We start from the raw sequence: 17,994 nt of genomic DNA on the forward strand, positions 1-17,994 counted from the left end.
ATAAATTTTCTAAAAAGGAGAAAGAACTTAGGAGCATCAATGAACGAACGGACTTCGTTTTCGCTGTTTTTTGATTGTCGTGCAACTGGCACTGGCACTTTTTGAGGTGGTCAAGTTGACGAGTGGAATTTACTTGTGCCACTGGCAGCGTAGACCCGACTGCTGCCCATCTGATAGAACAGACTGAGGTGTGTATTTCACAAAACGCATATGGGTGTGCCAAACAGAAATAAATTTATCGGCCCCAATATAGGCATACAGGCTCTGTCATGGCCTCAGAATAAAATCTATAGCCGTCACTACTGCAAGGACTAGACTCATGAAGTTGTTGAACTGACTTACACCATTGAATTGAACTACCCTGGATCAACCATTCAAGTTTCGATCTCGCTGAACTACATCCCTTCATCTTATAAGCCAGTGTAATTCCAGAGCACATCTTTTCCAGAATAACTGTTAGCCTCTGCTTCGAAAAAGAAAAGACTCCCGCCCAAAACTCTTGAGGCCAGATGTGCATCCCTCATTACAACCTTCTCCTCAGTACAGCCCTCATCCAACAAAGCAAGCAAGAATCCAACTGTCACTCGACAGTCGGAACACAACCCAGTACTCAAACACTTCAGAAGAAACGACGTTTCTTCTTGGGGACCACCTCATCCTCAGGCACTTGCCCCACCAGTCTTCTCATTGCCTCTCTCCCCGAGTCATCGATGACCTCCTTCATCCCTTCACCAGTCGCAGCTGAGCATTCGATGTATTTGTGTGCTCCAATCCGAGTAGCCTGCCAGGTTGCCTAAATACGTCAGAACATAATTCATGGTACCTAAAGAAATTGGGGAATCTACCTCTGATGAGCAGATGCAGCAAGTCGGATACGCCAACAGTCCAGAAGACGAGAACGCAGAACCAGTTTGATGGTCTTCCAAAAAGCACTGGTCCCGCAAATCTTTCTTTAAACCGACGAGGTACAGCAGTGGCGCAAAGCTCGCGGATTTGGTGAAGCCTTGGCTCGAAGCGTGATGCCACTACTCAGTTAGTCTTATACCGTGAACAGTGCAATGCTGAGCTTACCCATTGGATGATTGTGTACATGGATATCTTATCCGAGATGTCGAAGCAGAGAAAAACGGCGTCCCATTCGATGTAGGTCAACTTTTCGACGACGTTTAGGTCTGGTACGCCAGAGGTGTCCTACAGCTCCATGCGCACAGGCTGGTTGTGGTAGATTCGTTCGTTGACGTAGGTCTCATACAAAGGACGAGAAAAGGCACTCGACTATTAGATGTCAGCATGAACTCACCTGCGTAAATGGTAGACTCACATCAGGAAAGTAACCATAGCGAGATCGACTATCCAATATTAGCATATACAATAACGCAAACCTCTGGAAACTCACAATAGCAAAGACGTCTGACCAGCTGCTTTACTCCCAACAAACAAAAAGTTCAAACGGACAGGATCCCTCGGAATCTCCTCCGGCTCCTTTCTCTTCCTCTTGCGAGTAAGCAAGCTCAACAAGCTTCTTCGCTTCCCCTCCGCACGTTGTTGCATCATGCTTGAAGCAGGTCGAGTAGAAGAAGGTGTAGAACTACGCCCGAACATAGGCGTAGCAGCGCGGAAGAATCCCAGGCGCGTAGAAGGTCTAGCCTCTGGAGGCGAAACATCACGAAAAGTCTGTTGAGGCATGGTTAGTAATGCCGAGAGGAAGATTGTCAAGGGAGGTATACGAGGCGTGTGGAGGGACGTTCGTCGAAGTGGTCTCCTTCGAAGGGATCGTCGCGGTCCATACGGCTTGGAACGCGTTGACGCCATGAGTCGATACGCTCTTGGGGCATCATGTTGAGGAGTGACATTGGAATGAGGAGGAATGGAGTTGCTGCGGTTTGGCTTTCAAAAAGGATGGAGTTGCAACGCTTGGAAAAGAGTGAAGGTGAAGATGAAGAGAAGGAAACGAAAGAAAGAGGCAGTATTAATAAATGAAGATGTGCATTAATAAGAAGTGAAGTATGTCAATCACACGTGAGATGAAAGTGGTGATGCATGCAGCCTTAGCTTGCACTGGCAGACAGCCGTCAACTCTTCACTTAACACCACGCCACAGACCAGAATCTCAGCTGAACCAGTAAGTCATCCATGTATCATTGCTTCATCATCTACTCAAAAAACTCGGCCGCATTAGCAATATAAGCCCTCCTCAACCTCTCCTTATCAACCCCCAGCAAATCCCCTGGAAACCACTCGTCCAACCGTCCCCCCGGCCTTCCAACACCCTCTCCCAACTTCTCCCCCTCCCTACCAAGAATCATCACCGCCAACGCCGTCCCACAAAGCCAAGCATACACCATCCCCTCGCCACAGAACCCAGCGGCCATCCACTCCCCTGACCCTTTTGATCCAGGGGCTCGTCCAACAAGGGGCATCAAATCACCCGTGAACCCTAAAATTCCAGTCCAGGCTTTGATAAGACTGCTTCCGGTGCCCCAGTTTGGTTCATAAACCGAAGGCATCACGCCGCGGATGTGCATTAGCGGAAGGGCGTGGTTCTTGCTATCGTCCCAGATTCCAACTTGATCGAGACCGTCGTCCTTGCTGCGGAAGAAACCTCCTCCTATCATTAGATCACCGGCTGTTCCATCTGGTCGATCTGGGCGTTGGGTTATGTAGTCGAAGCCTGGGCCGTAGATCACAGACCATGAGCGGTTTCCTTGGGTTGGGGGGAATGAAGATCCTGGTCGTTGAGCGCTCATGTGTGCGATGGCACCGACGACACAGCCCCTTACTGGAGGTAGGAGTTGTCCGGCATGAGCATTCGTTGTGTGGACAACGTGCTTCGCCTTGATAACTCCACGCGGTGTTGTAACTGTATATGATCCATCTGGGTTATGTGATACCTTTTCAACGGGTGTATGAGTGTTGATACTCAGCCCAGGGAATCTCCCGAGTAAATCGTTCCACACACTCGTGACAAGACGATATGGCCACAGTGCACCAGCCGTGTAAGTCACAGCTCCCACAACAAGCTCATTCAAACCAAACTGTCCTCATTAGTCCTTCATTCATAATCTCCATCTGAATAGAACTCACCTCCTTTCTCGCCTCCTCCGCCTCCCAAACCCGATGCTTCTCCTCAGGCATCCACTGCCTAATATCCTCAACCTGCTTCTTCGCCTTTCCAAAATCCTCCCTCTCAACATAGACATCCACAGTCTCAACCTCTCTAACCTCAGCTACTTCAATCCCCTTCCCCAGCTGCTTCATCATCTCCAAATGTCTTCTCTTAAACCTCACGATCCTCCTCGCATTCTCCGGTCCCAATTTTGACTTGAACATGGCGAATTCATCATATGGCGCACTCTTAATATGCCCGCCATTTCTACCCGTTGCACCGCTGCATAGCTGTCTTGCTTCACAGACTACAACTCTTAGACCAGAGTTGGACAGCTCTAGCAGAGATTTCGTTACAGCTGCGCCTGTGATGCCGCTGCCGATGACGACGATGTCTACTTCGGAGGGAAGCTTGTCATCTTGGATGTCGCATAGTGCTGGGAATGGCGGGTCGTCGAGCCAGTATGACTTTGTGGGCTCTGGCACGGGAAATCCTGGCTCTGAGGACGCGCGTTCAAGAAGAGATGAGAATTGCCTGTGAAGCGTCAGAACAGTCCTCAGACCAGCTGATATGGCTGATGCCGTTGATTTAAGCGTCGATATAATGGAACCCATGTTTGCTGGTGAGATTTACGGTCAGATGAATGCGCTGAATTACTATGGAGAGAATATATAGCTGTCACAGGAACAATCGGCATGTATAGTAGCATTTTACGATGCATCCAACCACAAATGGTAGGCTGGACAGGGTTGTTGTTAGCTAACAGGTATCTCGCAGGAACCAGTTGCGACGCTAACTTAGTCTTGCAGATATGTTCACTTGTTTAGATACGAGACCAAGATTTCAGACCTCAGTACGGAGTACAGATTATGAACCAACGACCTTTAGCTTGCATTTTCTCTAACGTCTAGGAGCTACCTTGCCGAAACCTCCAGGATATGCCCGTTTCACTGCCGTCAAGGTACAAGCAGATCGCCAAACAAAAAAAAACACCATCATCATTCTGGTTTTCGTTCCCCATCCCCAACTCCAACGAAACTGCACGTCAAGAAATCCAAAACCAAGCACTTCCCGCAGCGAAACCAGAGCTGCTGCCATTCCATCCTCCTCGATCCATCGCTCACTTCCAGCCCAAGTGAAACAAAGAGTCGACAATAAAAACGGGCTTTTCAAACTCCAGCTCCGGCCCCCCTCCTTTCCTGTTTGCTGTTGCGCCATAACCGATGCAGGGTATGTTTTGAGTTGAATTCAACATGTCATAAGACATAAGTCCTGTTTCTTCTACCCTTTGGGTTTTGTTCCAGTTCCATACCGCCATGGTGATAATTCCTGTGAACTCCAGGGTCCCTCCGTGGGAGAGAAGTTGGCCATGAAAGAGGAAAGCAAAAGTGCCAAGAAAAACAAACCAAACTCCAGCGAAAGCAAGAGCAAAAGCAAAAGCAAAAGCAAAAATCCATTTGTAAAACCGTCCAAACTGAAAAGAAGTAATGGGTATCAGACACTTCGTCTCAAACGTACACCACCATCCTTAATAAGGCCATCTAAAGACTGACCATCCCATTCTCTGCATCAAGATCTCCGGCATAGTCCGTGTGATGCGAGAATCTACCATAAGGATCAAGTCCCAGCTCCTGTCTCACGTCCCTTTGAATCTGGAGGAAATATCTCCTCAGACTACGTAAGCCCTTGAGAAATCCACCATCAGGTTGATCAGGGTGCTGTGGAGGGCAAGGCTTGTCGTCAATCTTATCAAAGGGCGTGACACTGTTGGCGAAATCCGCAATCTTGAAATCAATCTCCCTCTTGTTCTTCGCCTTCTTTCGCGAAGTTTCCTCTGTATCTGTTGCACAGTCCGTGGTAGACTCGTACATCGTTTCGTTGTCCGCGTCTTCGGACGTATCGCCGTCATAAAACATGAGCAAGCTTGCAGCGTAGAAACGGTAACCGTTCAGCTTGCTCACAATTTGCTCGAGTTGCCCAAGCTTCTTGAGCACAACTGGAATGTGTCGCAGAATACTATGCAGGTCGACACCGTTGTATAGAAACTTTTGCAATGCGCCTTGGAACTCGTCCCCAGCTTTCAGTTTACGGCCATAGTACTTATCCTGAAAGTCATATGTTTCCTTCGCAGCGTTCCATACTTGTAATCCGCAGATTCGAACGCCTAGTTCAGCTGATGTTGTGTTTCGACACTTCTCAGTTTGCGACTTTTGCTTCTTTGGAGTAGCCTCGACGCCATACTGTCGAGTTCCCATCTTCAGGTCCATCATACAGGGTCTCTTCATCCCTGAGGTAAGGTCCTCTAAGAGCAAGAAGTATTCGACTCGATCCTTTTGAGTCTTTGCCTCTTTCGGGTTGACTGGCCTAGGAATCTTGGTGAACTCATGGGCGGTCTCTTCCATGGCCGGGGTGGGATCAGCCGACTCAATGGCAAACTCATCTTCAGGGCGTAAATGCTCCAGGTACTGTGTATGATGGTGGGCGCCATTTGTGTCATGATGATGGTGTCCATTCGCAGAATGTGTCTTTGAGTGTCGTTTGGGCTTATCTTCGTTGTCTCCTTTATACCCAGCATCATCAGCCTCCTCAAAGTACTTCAAATCTCCCCTGGATTCTCTAACATCCTCAGGTTTCCGTCGAAGACCGCCAGCAGAGTACCTGCGCTTCTTCTTCGCTGCGAGAGGGTTTTCCTTCAGAGTTTCCGGCTCTGGAGCGCTTGTTCCAGTCACATCTTTAACTTCTTCGGGAGCCTGCTCAGGCTCAGACTGAACGTATTCATCCATGCCAGGTCCGAGATCACTGTGTGAGTAGTGATGCGCAATCTTTCGTTCCTGAGGGTAGTCGTTTGCTTCATCGTGGCCGTTGATGAACGGGGAGTTACTTTTGATCAAAGCAGGGTCGGAATTGGTGGATCGTAAGAGACGTTGCAAAGTAGGACGTGGAATTGATCGCTGGTGTGGTCGGCGATGTCGATGAATCTTGACAGGTTCTTTCAAGAAAGCGTCGTTGAAAACCTCGTTTCTCAACCTCTTGTTGACCATGGTTGCGCCCCAACTATTGGGTCGCTCATCCAGGGGCGGTCTGCTCGATGTTCCGGAAGATGGCACGGACGGATTGGATACAGTGGAAGTTGAGATACTTTGTCGTCGGTATTCTCTTGGCAAAGGCACTGGCTGGAGAAGGTTTCGGGGGAGGATGTGCCTGTTGTCGTCAAAAGTGACCGTTGGGACAGGAATGTTGCTGTTGGCGAGAGACTGGCTAATAACTCTGCCTGTCGGTTTCTCGACTTTAATGGCGTCCTGGCCCTCGTTCTGTTCTAGTTCGTTTCTACTAGACTCAAGTTTTTCCTGGGCCTTCTTGCGCTCGGCTGCTGCCGCCTCGTCTTTCTTGGACGTGCTCTTTCGGCGAGCCTGTTTTTGGAAGGTGACATTCAATACACCAATATAGCTGTCAGAAGTTAGCATTTCAGCACGATCTCGATAGTCCAGGCTCAAAGGGTCGCTAAACACAATTCGATCAGACGTACCGAGGAAGGAAAGGCAACAGATCACGATGATATCTCTCTATAGTCTCGTAAAACTCATTTTCCCTATTGTTGAGTTGCTTACAGACAGCCCTTCGAGAGAATCTCCAGAGGGTGGTGTGTCCACCAACTTGATGTTTATACGGAATGAGCTCAATCGCCTCCAGAGGCTCTTGAGGGTCATGCTGATGATCATGGACATGGTCTTCATACTGGCTCACGATTTGCGGTTGTTTATGAGAATCAGTTGTCACTGTGATTTCCTCCTCAATAACGGCTCCCTCTTCACCTTGTTGAGGGATGAGGTCACCGCGTTTCAAGGTAAGCTTCTCACGAGAAGAGTGACGGGAAATTCCATAAGGAGGTTCATCCTTCTCATGGATGGCTTCTGACTCTGGCTCATCGGCCTTCACAAGCCACGGGCGCTGATTACTTTGCGATAGAGACCGCACGCGAATACTACGGGCCGCAATGCGGTCCTGTGGTTCACTTACACAAGGATCTTGGAGCTCTTGGTGGGGCAAAAAGACGGCAGATGAGATCTTTTCTTCCCCAGATTCTTCGGCTTCTCCATCATCGCGAGATCCGACATCAGTATGAGCGCTGCCCGCCGAGTCCCGTCTGGACTCCACAATTTCGGCTTCACAGGCGGCCTCGGTATTGGCGACCGGGATCGGCCCCACAGCTTTGGCCGACTCCACCTGTTCGTTTCCATCTTTGGCCTGGGAGACTGGCTGCTGCACTTGCAACAGCGCCTTGTCTTCAGATTTGATGGAGCCATTGACTGGAATGGAAAAATAATCCTCGCTAGGAGATGTGCTCAGAACAGGCTGCTCATCGAGCGAATCCGAGGTGAAAAAAGAACCTTTTCGGTCTTCCTGGCGAGTGCGAACGGCTGTTGGCTCTTTGTCAGAGGTTGTCGGTTGAGAAGCTTCGCGCATGCCATTTTGATGGTCCTCTTCAAGAGGTGCCAATTTTTCTTTCGCCGTTTGTTTTGTATCCTTGCGACGTGGCTTATCCTCTGGTGGCAAACCTTCTTTGAAGAATCGTAGGCTGTAGCTAGACTTGCGGCTACGAGCATTATGCTCCAGGCCAGCCATTGCTTCAGTCACAGACTTCTCAACTAAGCCGTCCTCTTCTTGTCCTTCCACAGAACCAATGGACCATATCTTTTCGGTTTTTTCAGCGCCGTTGCCACTCCAATGGGGCGGCATCTTTGCCCACTGTATCGGCCTCTGCGGAACGGGTTTCGCATCCTCCTTTCGCGTCGCCGAAGGCAGTGTCTTGTTTCCTGTGCGAGTATCGGGGGGGACGGGTCGGTCTATAAGGGCCGATGTGTAGCTTGTAGTTTGAGGTTGGTAATAGTCAACAGATTGTCTATCGAGATCCAAAGATGTCGATGCCTTGCCACGGGGCATGTCAATCGGTTCACGATGATCAAGAGCACCTCGAAGTGTGGTAGCGAGAGTTGAATGGCTGAAAGTCGATGGGACGCTCGCCGCCTCCCGAGGGACGAGCGACGTCATCGTTGTAACAGTAGTAGACGCTCCCATATTGATAGATTCGGAAGTGGCTCTAGCTAACGGCCTAGGAGCGGTGCGCTGAGCTGGAACATTGTGATAAGAAGATTCGAAGGGGTTTGAGGCGCTATCGCGATCGTGTTGGGAAGCGAGGCTCGCTGGTGCGGTTGGTGGTCCTGTCAAGGAGTAAAGACTGGACTGCGCAGTGGGAGTAGTTGGAGTCGAGGAGGTCGCAGAAGATGGGACGGTCTTGTCTAGGTTAGACTGTCGAGCGGCAATAGGTGTATTTGTAAGAGTTGCGGGAGAGGGCGAAGTTCTAGGAGGAGTAGATGTAGGAGAGAAGGATTTGGGAGATTTGACATTGGTGATACCTCTCGCGGAAGCCAAGGCTTGGGTCAGCAGGGAAGGACCGGTCTGCCTCGGTAGGGGACCGGGGCCACGGGCCTTCTTATTACTGGCAGTAGAGGCTGAGGCAGAGGCAGAGGCAGAGGCAGGGCCAAGAGCAGCGCCGATGGGGAGGGTATCGGCCTGGTCTGGAGTGTCCCTGGCATTGGGATCACCACGGGGCACGTAATCAGAATCAGGAACAGAATCAGGCACGTTGTTGGGCACCTTGTCTGCAGAGGGTGGCGGTAGGGAGGGAGAGATGGAAGAGGGAGTGGGAGTAGTGTTGTCGGCTGCGGGATCAGCAGCGACAGCATCAGCGAGGGCGACAGCGGGGGATTGGTCAAGGTGCCCTTGATGGGTATCATCAACATCATCATAATCATGATTAGGGCCAGCGACACTGCTATCTTGTCCGGCGCCCGCGCCTACGGCTATGGCTATGCCTGCACCAGCGCCATGGCCTGTCGCAGAAGTATCTGGCAGGGCCTCAGGGACAGGCGCAGAACTGGAACAGGTACCGGTACGGATACATTGCTCTGGCTCGCTCACCTGAACGGCGTGTGCGGCATTTTCGGACAGACGATGCGGACTGGACATGAGGAGGAGGACATCTGGCGCGACACGCTTTGCTTGGTTTGTTAGGAGAGAGGAAGAAGGAGGAGAGAGTTGCGAGTTGTGAGTTGAGATTGTGAGGATGAATGTGGATGGGAGAAGATGTGGGCGTGGAGGAATGATTCGTAGATACGGGGCCGGGGGGCTTGCCTCTGGCTTTAGGTTGGCTTTTTTCGGGGGGCGGTAAGGCAAGTCAAAGTGCTATCTGAGACCGAGAGAGGGGCACTTCATGGCCCGGGCGGGGCACTGCCAGTGCAGTCCCATCAGTAAAACCCAGCAGAGCAGAGTCAGTCAATCACTGTAGGGAGTGGAGGCTAGGGAGAGTGCCCTAGAACATCAAGCCATCAAAAAAGATGTATCTTTTTGACTGACAAGTACCTGACCCAGCACCCAGCCCGGCATTTGGCAGTGACTAGGGGTTGCCTCTCTGGCGGGGTGACTTGATCAAAGTCAAGGTGACCCGGATACTTTTTTTCAGGTCAAGCCAGACGTCAATGCAATCCAGTCCATTCCCAGCCCATCACTGTCCCATTTCGCGGGGTTCCGGGCTCTTAGTGGCCGTATTCAATAAACTTCCGGAGGCCGAATTCTTTGATTGCCAAGTTCCGGCCCTGGCTTCATCGTTCCCCGGTATGGATGTCTCTGCCTACACCGCAACTAAAACATCGTATGGATGAAGGGATTGCTGGTCGAGCAGCAGCAGCAGCAGATCAGCCCTAGTAACCAATACGCACACACCGGGAAACTCAGCCCAAGTCTGTGCTCATCGCAGGAACCCAATTCCCAAGCGGTTGGATAAGCCCAGCAGCGGCGGTCACCCCAGTGGATACTAATTAATGTGTTGCGGCACCGGGAGAGCTATCCGTGGTGCCCATGTGAAAGAGAGGTTGGATGGAAAGTGATTATAGCGTTGAGAGGCTCAAACACTGGTTATTGTTATCTAAGACGGTCAAAACAAGGGATTTGAGGCCAAGTTGTTAATGAAACTGCAACACAGCATATGTTGAGGAGGGGAGTGTTGAGAACTGATAAGGTTTTTTCAGTTGTGACTGTGAATGCGATGAAAGGGAATGAGATGGGAATGAAGGGGGTGTGGCTTGCTGAACCCTTCCTATTGATCCCTATCTCTGCTGTACCATGGGGATGGATTGCGAGATAACCGGGCTTCTCGAAGGTGAAATTCTAGGGGACCTTGATGTCAGTCAGCCTCAAAATAAGCATTGCCAGCTGTTTACTCTGATGAGATTTGTGGAACGACATTCATTCATTCAATGCATCAACTCAGTCAGCTTGAAGCACTCAAAGCCTCAGTCTGATCAACTGCAAATCACCATCGGTCTCTGCTTATCAGATCTGCATTGCCCAGTGTTATCTGCATATACTTCCTACCACTCTACGGATAGCCTACCACTTCAGTAAGTCACACTTACACTCGCAGTTTGCAATTGAAGTTGCAATGTGCCTAGAAGAGTATCATAGCTGGTCCCGCTGTAAAAGGACACTCCGCAGATATGCGTGAAGCGTCAGATCCCCCATGCATGTCCTTATCATCATGGATCCAGCTTGAATAACCATTGGGCAGGCTCACGATGCTTTAGGCAATTATTCAGAAGCCCCGCTGCGCCGTTGCTGCCAGAAAGTGGAGGTTTTTCATCTAACCCTGCCGCTTGAGGGTGAGGAAATAAAACTGCATCAAGCCTGTGGCCTTTGAGGAAGCTGTGCTGTCTGGTAGAAGTCAATGGCTGATAAGACGCCTATCCAAGTGTTCCTCATCGTATATCTTCAGAATGCATGTCTCTGAACTTCTGAATTGTTTGTCCTCGGGTTCAAAGTTAGAGTTGCAAACTTTCAGCCAAGGCTGACGTATTTTGTCGGCCGCTTGGCGGAACCTCTGCTGCGTTTCACGGGCAGGGATCATCACTGGGTCATTCTTGGGTCATTTCTTTGATTTTTCTTTCGCTTTGGTCACGTTCACCCTTTCATTCTCGGCTATGCAAACCGCAAGGGAGACCCACGTTTAGTTCGTGACATTTGATGGTTTCTGTTAGCAATTGGCTTTCATGATTGGATGCTTCATCTCTCTTTCGATGCGGCTGCTGAATGCTTTGGATCCCCAACGAGGCTACACTGAAGAGACTAGGGTATCCCATGACAGCAAAAGGTGAAGGACAATGGTCGAGGTTGAGATAGAGAGAAGTGGCGTGGCTAAGGTTTCGGATTCTTTTGATTTGGATTCCTAGTCGAACATGGCGTATGCAGGTCCTTGTTGGCTGGCTAGGTTCTGTTCTCAGGAGGTTACCATGCTGATATTGTGGAGGTTGTAAGTCAACGGCGTTACAGTGCTCACTTGAGTTCTCAGAATCAATGTCACAGCTCTCATTGCATGTGAATCGCATATCACAGGCTTAACTAACTGCCCATCATCAACAAATCTGGTCATACTCTCCCATCATCGCACACGTATCGTATCGTTCACCCTCCATCAATGCATCTATCAAATGGTGTCCCTTAGTGCGGGGCTCCGTTTGGTGGGAATCCAGAAGGGTGTCATGTGATGCTTCAAACCTGGCCAAGATCATGACATCTTCGCAATGCATCCATGATGGGTGTTGTTGATATCAGGTCAGGTCAGTTGTGCCGACAGTGCGATTCCGATTGCATTTATGCGCTGATCATAACCCCAGATTCTCTAAACTGAGACCCCAACGCACAAGACATTGACATCTGCATGGTTTGGTTGGTTCAGACCAAAGACTCGGTCTGCGGCTTACAATTTACATTTTTATTATCCATTACACAACATGATGGCTTTGGCCAGTAGATGAAGAGTCTGGTGTCGTCTTGCCACGTCCGGTCTTTTCAGTCGCTGGCCCCCCAGAGCACAGAGCTTCCTCATTCCATCATTCATCATCATCATCATAGCCAGCTCATCAATCTCCGATGACACAATGAAATCCCCGAGACACGTTTTCTCAGCAACTCTGTTGAATGGCCCCAGCCCTGCCGCCCATACCCCCTTTGGCGTATTATGGTTTTCTTTTTTTGTTTGAGCTTGATCATATTCCCCTGAGATGACATCCAGGAAACGTGAATAACCCACCTTGGAACGCTTCATTTTCGAGTCCTTACCGAATGCTCATTGCAGAGTAGGGTGTATTGCACGAGACGCTATTTCTTTCTTCTATTGTTGCAATTGTGCGCTTAGCTTATGTCCTTGGGGCGTGTTGTTAGACGTTGGATCGTTGTCGAGATATCCCCGCTAATACCATGCATCAGCCGCAAGAAAGAAGACAAAAGAGCCGAGTTCACATATGACTGCGGCCGCCGACGGTGCAACTACTTGCATGAAGCCATGGATGTTTGTTCTGCAACATTTAATCGGTGGAATTTGTTTCGAGCCCTTGATCCGAAAGAGGCGTGCACTGAAACATCAATGGTTAGACCTTACCCTATATCGCTCCGGGTAAATGAGACTTTTGCTATCAGACCTCCCCGGTGGCCCGGACAAATTTACAGTTTCCCGAAACGCATGAATGATGAAGGGTTTTTCTCATATCATGGAGGGGACGCTGTTCCTGGTCGTATCATCTCGTTGAGCTACTGTAGCTTACACGATGGCGGCACGTCCCATCCCGCCAAAGTGGCTCTTGGGTCTCTTACACCAACACCAACAACAACTATCAAGACACATGAAATCCATCCATGAAATATGCCCTGCCCCGACCATCCCTACCTCGATTGTCCAATTATCGAAGTCGCAGGTATACCCCATCTTTTAGCCAGACTCTTTTTTATCTCGCCAAAGTCAATGCCACAGAGATGTGCATGCCACTCGCCAGCCAATAGTTGCCCGTCTCTCAACAACGTGCCTCGACTTCACGTTCCATGACGTTCGAAATCCTCAACCTTCAACATAACCCGGCCTCATTGTCACCCCCGGCTTCAAATCTTGAGTGACATGGACTATCTCGAGTGAGACATGTCCTACGGCGTTGGCTCAGCGCCAATTCAGGGGGAAGGAGAAGCGAGAAGCACTGTGGAGGGAGAACTGGCCGATCCTTCGGATATGTCGTGTGCTTCCACTGTCACTCTCGCCAAAGACATTGTCTGAAGCATGATTATCAACGCAGGCCCTTCTTTAGCCGCCTCAACCGGGTTAAAGACCCGGTCGAGTGTTATCTGCTTCACAGTAGGGCTTAACTCGGTCTTGCTCTGCATCAAGATCCCCCGCCTCTTGGGAGAATACCAAGACAAACCTTGGATTCGCGATTCAGGAGATCCGCCAGTATATGGATACAAATCCACAAACCCACAGACTTCGTCGTCATCTGACTCTTGCAAATGGACCTTTCTACCAAGCGCAACGTGCAGCTAGAGACAAGAGATGACAGCCCTAGCAAGGCAAGACCGGAATTACATCAAGATACTGCGTGGATCTATCACCCAGATCCGACTAATAAGCTTCCTCCTCCAGAGCATGCATATTACCGTTCCCGGGACCGGACTGAGCGGAAAATAACTCCACCCCCGATCCCGCTGTGTCACTGAGATATCCAAACAGCCCTGTCATCGAATCCTCAATTTCTCAACACGGACGACAAAGTATTCCTCTCCCCGAAAGATCATCTCCAGAATACGATTCCGGCATCTTGACACACGTTCCGTCGCTGCTTCTAGTCTACACCGAAACTTCCACTGGCCAAAGCTTTCTTTCACCAGACTGAATCGTCGATCTAGCTCAACCCATCCACAAACAGCTCCCCTCGCAACCATGTGCCGCCCAGGGGGCGTGTAATCAGGGCGAGGAAGTACTTCGTTGTACCACCTGGCATAATCGTTGCATGCTACTATTAAAAACACCAAAACGTAAGTTAAGTTAAGTTCAATTAGAGATGTGTGAGGCGCATCTGGTTCCTGGCGAATCAGCTCCGTAACCGCGGGCTCATGGGCGATGAAAGGGAGACAGCATTAAATACCTTGCATCATGCACGTTTCTTTTTGAATAGGCGAAGGAAAAGAGTTTTTATGCGTCTTCGTCATGATTTGCATTTGTAAGAAGCGGTGTCAGAATCGAATGCTACGAGGTACAGTTTGAGAAGGCTTGTCGCCTCGTTTCCAGGACCCCGGAATGTTGGGCTTGCACGTGGTTAGAACAATAGGGACTGACTTGACTGAGTGTACAATACGTAGTCAATGCTCTGCAGCTCTGGGCTGGTCCTAATCCATATCGACGCGTGTCGTAAATCCGATTTCGAGTCTGATAGTGTTGCCTCTGTAACAGAGCTTGCGTGTCTCGTCTTTACTACTCCCCTTCAAGGACCAAGAAAACATCAGACCTCAATGTAGGGTATTAAGATAAACTCGGCAAAATGTATTCTAAGTCTACTAAACTTATCCTGAACTTATGCTAAGTTGCCTAAGTCTTTTCATCACCCAGGATCAAGGTCTTGAGCCTAGGTCTCTCACTGACAAGTATGGTCTGAGTACCTTGTGTATAACATGATTTGAATTCGTGTTGAATCTACTTGAGGTATCTACCCGTTATACGCCTGAGTGGTATGTAAACATCCATATATGACTCCCGTCCCGTAGTCTGACTGTCGTGTCTTTCATTCCCTGTCCATCCTTAACTCCTGATACGCTCGAGGTCCACGACGCTCGGTATGAATGCTGATGCATGAAAAACAAAAACTCTTTTTGAAAAAGACAGTGTGTTCATCCATAGGGGCAAAGCCCGCAATGAAATCTTCAAATTGTTGTAAACGTTCTTGGTGATCCTTCACCATGGACTTTGCTGGCCCTGAGTCTTCTGAGGTGATGACTCTGTCCCACTAAGATTCCATTCGAAAACGTGGTCCATCTCGCGGAAAACATCCTCCGCCATTTCCATAGGGTCTTGTGACTCATCAGATTCGCGATCGCTCTTAGTTGGATCCGAAGGAGGAGCTGATTGACGCAGCTGGTCTGCCGAAAGGAAAGCCTCTGCCATAGCATCTGGCATTGGACTGCCAACTGTACGCTGTGATTCTGATGGGAGCAAACGCTGTTTTTGACGGATAATAGGTCCCCGCACCACGGCATCAAAGTGCTTATGGAACTTGTCATCTCCTGATGTAGGAAGTTCGGACACAGGAGTATCAGGTGGTGGTGAGCCTTGGCGTCCCTTGGACGTAGATGGGCAGGGTGTTGTTGGGTTACTTGAATATCCTTTGGTCTCATGGGGTAGCGGTGCGAAGGAGACTCGACGTTCAGAGCTCCTGACCACCCAAGGATTCTTCGTTGCGGAAGCCAGAATACCCTGCGTGCTTGGCATACGACTTCCCGATTCCCTCCAGACAGCGCGCTTGCTTCTACGAGAGCTATGCCCTGGGGAAGTTGATCTGAACGATGCAAATGATTTGACCGAGAACTGGGGCTCAGGTGTTGATTCTATGACTGTTGTGGCTGCCGCAGAAGCATCCGGTAGTGGTGTATCAACTTGAGATACAACGGCCGGTGTGTTTGGCTCTTCGACTGCCATGCGATCCTCTAATTCGACAACAGGCGTCAGGGCCTGAGAATTTGTCGGCTGTTCGGCCATCTCGTTTGTCCAAGGCGTTTGATTAACAGGACTGGATTCAGCAACGATAGTGCCCGTTTCCTTTGACTCTGGCATAGGGCTGTCTGTAGATATCTTGCCCAGGCTCAGTGTAGCGTACTGAGAAAGCTTATTATCGACCCATGGGGTCTGCTGTGAGAAGGGAATGCGTGTGTCCTTTGGTGGATTGGGCTGGCGCTGTTCTTGCTCTAGCTGTTGCTCCTTGGCTGGGCTATCGACAACAGTTGGTCTCACGTTCTGTGACGAATGCTGGGGAAGACTCAAAGCTCGACGTAGAGTCGTCTTCATAGGAGTAGATTGAACCGATGCTGTCTTCCGTCGGTCACTGGGAGAGTTGGAGGCCAGCTTCGACGGGCAAGATGATCTTCTTTGGGGTGAGCTTTGATGGGCAGGACTTCCAGTCAATTTTGCCAACTTTTCCCATGAGCTTTGAGGAATGAATTTCTTCTTGATAGAAGTTCTGAGAAGATACTCAGCATGAGAAGGTGTTGTAGGTTTTGATGGCGTCGCCTCAGCCTTGCGAAGTCCTGCCCAGGTTTGTGGCGTCCTATTATTGAGTGTTGTTGGGGATACAACTTCAGTGGCTTTCGCTTTGCCAACCACTTCCACTTCCTCTTCCTCTTCTTCGCTAGATTCGTCCACGGAGGCAGTGACACTGCCCTCGTGATTTTCAGTTACAGCCAGGCTGCTGGTGGCATCGGCCGTCACACCCATGTCCTCATCTTCTGACCCTGTGGTTGATTCACATGCGCTGAGAAGTTCTTCAGCGACGAGCAATACTGCGTCTTCCGCCGACACTTGGCTAGGACAACTTGTGAGCTCCGAATCAGATGTCGTGGTATCAATCATCGAACAGCCCTCCGCACTATTCGGCCGGCTGTCAGAAATATCGAATCCACGAAATTCCTTGCTTGAGATAGATGACAGGCCAGACCAAGTGTCCTCATTGGACATGGAGACATCTCGGTCTGATGCAGTCTCGGCAGCTTGATTGAGCCTTGGCCGCATTTTAAAACAGAAACTGGCATCTTCTTGGGTCTCGAAAGCTGGGCGAGGTGTTGTGTTGCTGTCCGCTTCATCTTGAGCTCTCAGATCAGTTGTTCCGGGCACAGAGCCTCGGTCAGGAACTGAGACTTTACTTGGTGTTTGGTGGTCAACACTGTCTCGTGATGATATATTCGCATGTGAATCCAGGACTGGAGTGCACTGCAGAGATGATAAAGGTGACGACGAAGGCGCTCGATCCAACGTAACCTTATCGCGGGATAGTTCGTCCTCTGAAGTCGTTTGCTCATGTTGCGGCGGTGAGAAGAATTTCTTTGTCGCAATGGCGGAAGATGGTAAGCGGTCAGGGACACTTGAAAATGATGTGTTGAACGCCTTCGTAGCTGAGAGCGAGGGTTGATTTCTGGATGGGACTGGAGTATCAATGGATCCCGTTTCCATGACTTCTGTTCGCTGTCGTTTATTTGCCAGATGCTTCAACCATGAAGATCCCTTGGCCTTTCGCTTTCTCTCAGACAATGACCCTTCTGGTGTTGAGGCCCAAAACTCGTCCTTCGGTTTCTTCTCAGCATCCACGGCATCTCGCCATTCTCGGACCTTGGCGAGCTCATCTTCCTCCAAATAAGGGTGTGTTTCGGTCTCTGAAGTTTGGTTAAGGCTTTCGGGGCTCGGGAGGTGACATTCCAGACTATCACTAGCCGGCTGAACTGTCTCTGGAATAGATACGTTGCGTCGAACATTGGCGGATCTTTTCAATTTCCCTGGCGACGTCCTTATTATTCTTGCATTTCCAGCCGTTCGGTGCTTTGAACGCCAAGGGTTCACCCAGTTCGAGGACTTCGCATCAAAGGGGCCTCTGAGCAGTGCGGTCAGAAGGACTGGTGTTTTTCCGTCGAGAAATCGTTGACCGGCTGCTTCGATACGTAGCTTTCGGGACATAGGGTTATCGTAGTTTTCGTCGTCTGAACCTTCGTACAAGACATCTTGGGGGTCGCAAGTCGCTTCGCAGTAAATCGTGTCTTCACCCCATCCCAGAGCGAGCTCGTCCGCTAGAGGATCAGCGGTTTCGGCGGCCATCTTGATAGTATTCGAGGCTTGCGCCCTCCGGTCGGAAAATCGTTGTCTTGAAAAGCATATATAGGGTTGACCGACTGTTTGGGTGATTAGTCGTTCTATTGATTCACGATCCCTGCTAAAGAAATGAGAATGCACGGTCAATCACCAGGGGAGACGCGCCCCGCGT

At 49.9% G+C, this 17,994-nt stretch overlaps 4 protein-coding genes across 4 annotated transcripts; all 4 read right to left on the reverse strand.

Moving 5' to 3' along the window:
* Positions 1-1,191: 1,191 nt before the first annotated feature.
* J7337_000219 (uncharacterized protein) lies at positions 1,192-1,686 on the reverse strand (the record flags this gene model as incomplete). The annotated part of the gene is made up of 3 exons (XM_044817982.1): positions 1,192-1,275; positions 1,301-1,349; positions 1,397-1,686. The coding sequence occupies 3 exons, from the start codon at positions 1,684-1,686 to the stop codon at positions 1,192-1,194; spliced, it is 423 nt and encodes a 140-aa protein (XP_044685684.1).
* A 467-nt stretch (positions 1,687-2,153) lies between these two features.
* J7337_000220 (uncharacterized protein) lies at positions 2,154-3,720 on the reverse strand (the record flags this gene model as incomplete). The annotated part of the gene is made up of 2 exons (XM_044817983.1): positions 2,154-3,035; positions 3,085-3,720. 2 exons carry the CDS (start codon positions 3,718-3,720, stop codon positions 2,154-2,156), a joined length of 1,518 nt encoding a protein of 505 aa, XP_044685685.1.
* A 927-nt stretch (positions 3,721-4,647) lies between these two features.
* J7337_000221 (uncharacterized protein) lies at positions 4,648-9,133 on the reverse strand (the record flags this gene model as incomplete). Its single annotated transcript, XM_044817984.1, has 2 exons — positions 4,648-6,553; positions 6,633-9,133. 2 exons carry the CDS (start codon positions 9,131-9,133, stop codon positions 4,648-4,650), a joined length of 4,407 nt encoding a protein of 1,468 aa, XP_044685686.1.
* A 5,794-nt stretch (positions 9,134-14,927) lies between these two features.
* Positions 14,928-17,828, reverse strand: J7337_000222 (uncharacterized protein; the record flags this gene model as incomplete). The annotated part of the gene is made up of 1 exon (XM_044817985.1): positions 14,928-17,828. The coding sequence occupies one exon, from the start codon at positions 17,826-17,828 to the stop codon at positions 14,928-14,930; it is 2,901 nt and encodes a 966-aa protein (XP_044685687.1).
* Between the last annotated feature and the right edge of the window lie 166 nt (positions 17,829-17,994).

Source organism: Fusarium musae, chromosome 1 (genome assembly GCF_019915245.1).
Source record: "Fusarium musae strain F31 chromosome 1, whole genome shotgun sequence".
Taxonomy (NCBI): domain Eukaryota; kingdom Fungi; phylum Ascomycota; class Sordariomycetes; order Hypocreales; family Nectriaceae; genus Fusarium; species Fusarium musae.